General features: G+C 25.6%; 1 protein-coding gene across 1 annotated transcript; it reads left to right on the forward strand.

The window, feature by feature from the left end:
* Window positions 1-4,208: 4,208 nt before the first annotated feature.
* Window positions 4,209-4,769, forward strand: LOC100253768 (putative invertase inhibitor). The gene has a single exon (XM_002264390.1). The coding sequence runs from the start codon at window positions 4,209-4,211 to the stop codon at window positions 4,767-4,769; it is 561 nt and encodes a 186-aa protein (XP_002264426.1).
* The last annotated feature ends 4,107 nt before the right edge of the window (window positions 4,770-8,876 follow it).

Below are 8,876 nucleotides of genomic sequence, written 5' to 3' on the forward strand. Positions count from 1 at the left end.
TACAACAAAACCTTAACCCTATGTTCTCGATCATAGAATATTTGTTATTGAAAGAGAAGGGCTAATGAAATCCATTATTTTTAGCAACTTGGCAATAAAGTCAACAAATCCGAGTCCTAAAATAATATTCCTCAACTATAATTCATAATTTGTGACACATTATGCCACAATACATACTTTGATACAAGATTGTCATATCTTTACATAATATTGTTCCTTTACATTATCTTCAATTAATAGGAATAAATAACGAAAATAGACTTTCAACTATCATTCATCATAGTTGAATTTGAAAGTAAATAATTTTACGTGATAGTACTTATGAATAAAAAGCATGCAACATGAAGGTTCCTCTCTCGTAATACTTTTAATCCATTAGATATCTCAAAATCCATAAATATATATTTTATGCAACAATTTAACAATTTATGTAACTTTGCATAGGATATATTATCCCATCACATAATGTTATCTCTTTTATGTATTTTACCATAAAATTTTGAGATTTTATTTCATAACCTAATGTAATAAATAGAAATATAATAATAACTAGCAAGACATTATCAATATATAAAAAAAAGTTTTCTTCCACTGATTTTTGGATATTTTTACTAAATGATATTGGTTTTCTTAAATTCAAAGAACATTATGACATCATAGAGCTTAAGATATCACAAAAGAATATTAAGATTTGTATGTAGAGTTTAATTGACTATCAATAGTTGTTTTAATTGACAACAAGTTTATCTCTTAAATTTACTCAATCATTAAAATATGAGCCACTTAACGAACATATGATATTCTCCCAATTGGCTCACATTTTACATTAATTGAGAAACAAACTTGAAGTAACAAATAAAACTAGAAATCAAAATTTTCATGCTAAACTCTAACTCGAACGATCTTTATGTGGTTATAGAACCACATGACTAATACTTGGAATAATGTATATCTTTCTCTCTTATAAGATTTTTTATTTTAGTTTTATTTTTAATGTCATTCCTAATACATAAGATGTCTAATTAACTTCATTTAAGAGTGATTGATAATTTAATTGCTACTAACTAACTTTAACCCTTGTCAATAGTAAGCAACATCTTTAGAAGTTATAAAGTTAAAGACAACTTTACTATGACTCCTTAGGTGACCATATTTCATGGTACTTACCACTCCCACTAATATAAACATTCTTAATGAACCACATATTATTGGTTTTAACAAACGCTCATGATACTTTGGTTTGGTTGTAAATCTTATACCCTTTGAGGTAGAAAGAGATACTTGACATACTCCCAACTAAGTTGCATTGAATTACAATTATACTTGATATAACATAAGTATCAAGTGTATAGAGAGTTTAGTAGCAATTATATATAACATTTACCACCTTAAAACATAATTGACTAACTTCATACTTTGATTCTATTTGCTTTTGAATCTCATTTGTAATCATAAATGTAGTGATTTTTTTTTTCTAATTAAAACATGGTAAGCTTATATATATATATCATACTGATTTCAAGCTTAAACAAAAATGTTACATATTAAAAAAAATAAAATTCAAAACATAAATATTTTACATCATGTTGGAAACATAATTATTGGTATTAAAATCAATTCTTAAAAGGAAAATTTTAATTAAATATGATTTTAATCATACAAAAGAGCAAAACTTAATTATTCTTTTAAATTATAGTTTACAATTTGTGCAATCCTTCAACTAATCATAATTTTCCAATAAAGTGACACTCAACATTTTGAGTTTCCTTTTATGATTCTTGATAATTTAACAAAAATCATCTTTTTAATTGGTTCATTTATAACTCTTGTAGGCCTTAATCATTGACCTCTTATAAATTTCTTAAGTCTTCAAAGGAAATGAATTTTCATCTATTAATCTTGTTTCCTTTCAAATAAATATGTTGTGGAATTCAATCATAATACACTCATTCTTAATGGTGTTTAGGATCGGTTTGAATTAGTCTATATGAAAACAAGATTACATAATATGAAAATTCGTGAATTAGTCCCAAGATCTTTAGTTTTGTAGTTATACTATTTTGAATGACTCATTTCTTATGTATCATCAAATTTCATGATAATATTAGTTAGTTCTCAATCATGGATATTCTTTATTTAGAGGAATAATAATAAACTTAATATTGTAAAATAATTAGCAAATTTGGGGTCAATATTGTAACATAAAATGTCATGCTTTTTTATGAATAAACTTGATAAGCTATAAGCAAAAAACATAGATTCAAACAAATAATTTAGAAAAACAATACATATATACTACAACTCTCCTTTGGGTAGATATTACAATATATAATAACTTTATGATACTTTTATCCAATAATATATATATATATAGTTTGACTAACGCATATGATTTATCCTATCATATTCGTTATTCATAAAGTAGTTAATTTACCCTTGGGTAAATCCTTAAATATCTTAAGATTAATGTACTTCAATGTACTAATTCTACAGGTACTTAAATATGTTGCAAACATACATAAGTAATGAGTAATTGAATAATGTGAGTATGTATTACTCAATCAGAAATTCATGAAACACTCAAGTTCGACCACTTTTAAACTATTATCGAAGCATAAAAGACAATTTGCCAAAAAAGTAACTTATGATCCCAATTTTTACAATATCCATAAACAAAATCATACTTATGATTCAATCAAAATTGATAAATCGATTTAGTAAATTTCATGAATCAAGCAAACCATTTTATATATTAACCATTAAACATATACTATATATAACATATCGAAGATTGATAAAATCAAACTTTGATTATCATAAATTTCATCACAATAACATTAAAAGTATACATATCACTTAATCGTTAACATATATAAGTGGTATTATATGCTCACCAATGAAATCCATAATGTATATAATATCACTGATATATGTTAACGATTAAGTGACATGTATGCTTTTATGGTATTGTGATGAAGTTATCAAAATTTGATTTGATCAATTTTCAATATGTTATATATAGTGTATGTTCAATGACTAATATATAAAGTGAATGCCTTTCTTGATTCATGAAATTCACAAAATTGATTTATACATCAACTACTTTTGATTGAACCATAAGTATGATTTTGTTTATGGTATTGCATCTTCATCATTAATAGATATCCGTAGATATGTGAATTATGTATGTATGTTTATATTCTCCAATAGTAGTTATTCATAACAATTTGAATTCATTAAGAACTTTTGCAGAAAAAGATAAACAAATCAAACATGTTCAAAAACCTAAAAATCCCATCAAACAATGATTGTAATTCATATAATAACTTGAAGCCATCATAAATGATTTCAGAAAAAAATTGAATACAAAATATTAAGAAAACATTTTGATTGTAGTGAAAAAAATACAATCAATAAATTTAATTCTCTCATCATAAGTTCTTGAATTATCGCTTTGTTTCCATGTGTAATTCTTTAATTATGCAAATCAACTCCTAATTTTGCATAAATCATAATATGCAAGAATTTTAGAACAATATGATTTTCATAGTTCCATTATTGAGAAAAGACATACTTTTAATTCATAGAGAATTCTTGAAAAGACCAAACAATGAGCATAGTTATTATAAGGACGGCACTTTTCATCAAAGTGTCTTTGATTTAAGAAACTAACTTCACGAAAACTAACCAATAAAATTTTAGTTTTATTATTTAATAGACAATAATATTTATTCAAATTTATTTTGATATTTAAATAAATATCATATAATATACATGTGGGCTGCATAAAATTCTCACAAATTCCACTTTCTTTATTAATTTTTTTTTGGACTACATTCTCACGTGGCTTTGCAGCCATTCATATTTTTATTAGATTTACAATTACAAATTACCAAATTTTGACGGATATCTTAATATAAGGAAACCAAGATTTTCTGAATCATGAGGGCTTAAAAAATGGTAGGTCTGCATAGCCAAGAACAGACTGTCCATTCCCATATCAAACTGCTTCGCATAACTGAAGGAATAAACCAGGAATCATTAATATATAAGGACATAATAATTACTTTTGGCAAAACTTTCTAACTCCAAAATCTTAATACCATTCCTAAATCAATGCACATGAAAATTTTCCCAAACAGGCGTGTTCCTATGGCTATAAAATCAACACCCTTTTCCTTTTCATAATAATAATCAGTAGTACTGCAATGGCAATGGCAATGGCAATGGCACACCCATTAATCCCTGCCTTCTTCCTTCTGATTACCCCTTTGCTTTTCTTGACCCATTCTCTATCTCCTGCTCATGCAGCATCAGAGCTAGTGGACGGAGTCTGCCATGAGTCCCAAAACTATTCATTCTGCATTCAGGCTCTGGAGTCGGATCCCAAAACTCCTGCAGCAAAGGACTACATGGATCTAGCCGTGATTTCCCTCAATTTAGGGATTTCAAATACAACAGACACTCGTTCTTACATTAACGACCTGTATGAGAGCCCAGAGACGGATCCCAGTAAGAAGCCTGCCCTCAAGGGCTGCATATCTGGTTATGATGGAGCGGTTGGATCCTTCAAAAGTGCTTTGGGGGAACTGAAGGAGGATGCTTTGACTGCAAACTATGATGCCAAGGTTGCTGGTGATGGCGCAGTGAGTTGTGAGGATCAATTGGCTTCTGGTGGGGTTAAAGATTCTTCAATTTCTGCTAGGAATCAGTTCACTTTATCCTTGAGTAATATTGCAGATGTGATTACAACCCACTTGCTTCATTAATTTATGGTTTTGGTTTTTCTGCTTTTTCAATTTCCTTGTAGGAGTTATATTTAGGATGGGAATGAATTAAAACAGTTTTTTTTTTTTCTTTCTTGAATTTTAATAATACAAATGTTGTGATTTCCCCAAGCTAATAACTTAATGTGATTTAATAGCTTAATTTAAGTTATTAAGTAAATTAAGTATGATAAAATAACTTAATAGTATGACTTAAAAAATAATTTTAAATATAAGTAAAATAACATCTTTGTTTTACAATTTTTACCTTTTTACCTTCATTTACTTTAATTACCTCTACCATCTCTTTTACTACTTCATGATCTCCATTATTGATCTCCTATGATAAATATATCAATGTGATAGTTTAGAATAAATTTTAAATTAATTTTACCAAATAACCTTAATATTTAATTTAAAAATTAAATAATAAATTTTAAGTTAACAATTTAAGTAAAAATTAACTTAAAAATCAACTTAAGTTATTAAGTAAAAATATTAAATTTTACCAAACACCCTAATCCTAATCTTTTATCAATCTTGATCGCTCTAAGAAATTTATTAGTATCATTATTTATTTATTTTTATATAAATATGAAGAGTCTTTGTATTTACATCCATTAAGCATCTTTATATATATATCCACTTAAATTAATAATTTTTTTTTGGATAAAAATGACTTAATAAAATAAGTTTGAATTTATTATTTTATTTATATTCCACTTTCTTAAAGATTTTTCATACACTTTTTAATTTTTATTTAATTTTAAAACACTTTGAAATTATTCCTAATTTTTTTTAACTATCCTTGCAACAATTTTTTTATTAAAATTTATTTAATTCGTATAAATAAATAAATATATATATAAAATATTGGAATTAACTTTGAACTTATAAGATATCTCAAATAAAAGAATTTCTCTCAAGTTCAAGTATTCAATGATCACCATATATCTAATAGAATTCAAATTCAAAGATCTTTTATCTTCTTAGCATAAAGAATAAAATCTTAATGTTAAAATTACCTCTTTTCTTCAACCTCCCAACCCATTCATCAAAATCCTACTTCTATTTTATATCCTTTTCTCTCTCTTTTTTTTTCTTTCCCATTCATCTTTTTCCTCAAAATTTTGACATCAAGATTTAATAAATCATCAAATATAAATTAATAAATTAATTTCACTAATTTTGATTGTGACGCACCAAATTCTAAACTTGTATATCTCATAAAAGAGCAAATATGATTACAACCAAAAAAAAAAGAAAAACATTTACATCTTTGGGGATGTTTATCAAACTTTCTAGTATAGTTACTTTGGTGACTAAATACTATAAATGATATGAACTTCTACTTGATAAAATATCATATAAACATTACTTTGTGATAAATCAATAATTAACTATTATTATAAACACTAATTAAACATATAAGTTTATTGGAAAATCATAATATTACAACAAACATAATTAGAATTGTCAAACATAAAATAAATAAATAATGAGACTTCATAAATAGGGCAAATATCATAGACTTTCTATACACCAATAATAATTCAAAATTATAAACATGCAAGACATGTTACTATAACAAGAATCTAAGATTATATAAAAATTCTCACATAATTAGTTTCATCTATATTTATGTGAATTCTAATTCAACAGCTCATAAGTGTCAATATGCATTACATTGACAATAATATCCATAATGAATAATTCATATTAATAATTGCCCATAATAAAACCTTCTACCAAATGGTCTTAAACCCATAACAATTTAGTCATTCTTATGTGCCATTATAACATCTCATTTATAAACATTACATAATAAGTAACCAATAATAATATTATACAATTTGATAGACACGATTTTAAGATCTGGTCACTTTGGTGACTAACAAATTGTTCCTAAGCGAATTTCAGATTGTATAATATAAATAATTATGATATAATTTGATATTTAAAACAATAAAGTTTGGCCACTTTGGTGACTACAAACAAACATAATATAAATATCAAATTAAATAAAAATTTCAATGATGTTAAACCTTCATAAACTATTATCGAAGCATGAAAGACAATTTGCCAAAAATGTAACTTATGATCCCAATTTGTACAATATGCAATTCCTTCATAAAAGGATCGAGTTCATAGTATAAAGTCATAAAGAATTCAATTTATTCAAATCATATATTAATAGCAATAAAAAATTATATGGAAATTAGAAACAAATAATAATTGACACAAAATCATAGTTCACATACATATATGTTACATCAATTGTCATCAAGCATGCATATATATATATATATATATATATATATATATATATCATTAAAATATTACCACTGGAGATACAAAATTCATTATTAACATAAATATATATAGCATAATCTATATAAAATATATGCTTTTTATTAATGATGAAGGTGCAATACCATAAACAAAATCATACTTATGGTTCAATCAAAACTGGTTGATGTATAAATCGATTTAGTAAATTTCATGAATCAAGCAAGCCACTCACTTTATATATTAACCATTAAACATACACTATATATAACATATCGAAAATTAATAAAATCAAACTTTGATTATCATAAATTTCATCACAATAACATTAAAAGTATACATATCACTTAATCGTTAACATATATCAGTGGTATTATATGCTCACCAATGAAACCCATAATGTATATAATATCACTGATATATGTTAACGATTAAGTGACATGTATGCTTTTATGCTATTGTGATGAAGTTTATGATAATCAAAGTTTGATTTTATCAATTTTCAATATGTTATATATAGTGTATGTTTAATGACTAATATATAAAGTGAATGCCTTTCTTGATTCATGAAATTCACAAAATCGATTTATACATCAACCACTTTTGATTGAACCATAAGTATGATTTTGTTTATGGTATTACATCTTCATCATTAATAGATATTGTAGATAAGTGAATTGTGTATGTATGTTTATATCCTCCAATAGTTATTCATGACAATTTGAATTCATTAAGAATTTTTGTAGAAAAAGATAAACAAATCAAACATATTCAAAAACCTAAAAATCCCATCAAACAATGATCATAATTCATATAATAACTTGAAGCCACCATAAATGATTTTAGAAAAAATTTGAATACAAAATATCAAGAAAATATTTCAATTGTAGTGGAAAAAATACAATCAATAAATTTAATTCTCTCATCAAAATTTGATAACATAAGAGAGAAACATAGAATAGTCTTGAGAGGAAAATCATAAGTTCTTGAATTATCGCTTTGTTACCATGTGTAATTCTTTAATTATGCAAATCAACTCCTAATTTTGCATAAATCATATTAGCTAAGGATTTTAGAACAATATGATTTTCATAATTCTATTGTTGAGAAAAGACATACTTCTAATTCATAGAGAATTCTTGAAAAGACCAAACAATGAGCATAGTTGTAACCTTATTTCTCTCCTTAACTCCACCTTTAGGTTTTCTCTTATGCATATTGTTGATGGAATAGAACGTTTAATTTATAAATACTGCACTTTTCATCAAAGTGTCTTTGATTTAAGAAACTAACTTCATGAAAACTAACCAATAAAATTTTAGTTTTATTATTTAATAGACAATAATATTTATTCAAATTTATTTTGATATTTAAATAAATATCATATAATAATATACATGTGGGCTGCATAAAATTCTCACAAATTCCACTTTCTTTATTAATTTTTTTTTGGACTACATGTAGAATATTTACATAATTACATAAATTAATCATACATGATTAAAGGATACTAACAATAGAAAATCATTATAAAGAACATACCTGTTTGAGCCATCACAAAAAAACAAGTGATTGATTGTTGCAACCAAGTCTTCCTCTCTATGATCTTGATAACAGCTATGGTGGCTTTATGGGAAAACAGAAAGACCCTTTATCTAGATTAGAGAGGAGACTTAGCATAACTCAATATTGGGTTCTCATTGGGCCCTCCCATAATGGGCTTCAATGAGACCCATAGCCTACACTTGCCATTCAACTGAGCTTCTACTCAAAAGATGCAAAACCCAATCCAAATATGATCACTAGTTAATTGGGCTCATT

This window comes from Vitis vinifera, chromosome 18, assembly GCF_030704535.1.
Source record: "Vitis vinifera cultivar Pinot Noir 40024 chromosome 18, ASM3070453v1".
Classification (NCBI taxonomy): Eukaryota; Viridiplantae; Streptophyta; class Magnoliopsida; order Vitales; family Vitaceae; genus Vitis; species Vitis vinifera.

Excerpts from the sequence above, each read along its gene's own strand:
- LOC100253768 (XM_002264390.1), top strand. The coding sequence starts at position 4,209 with ATGGCAATGGCAATGGCAATGGCACACCCATTAATCCCTGCCTTCTTC.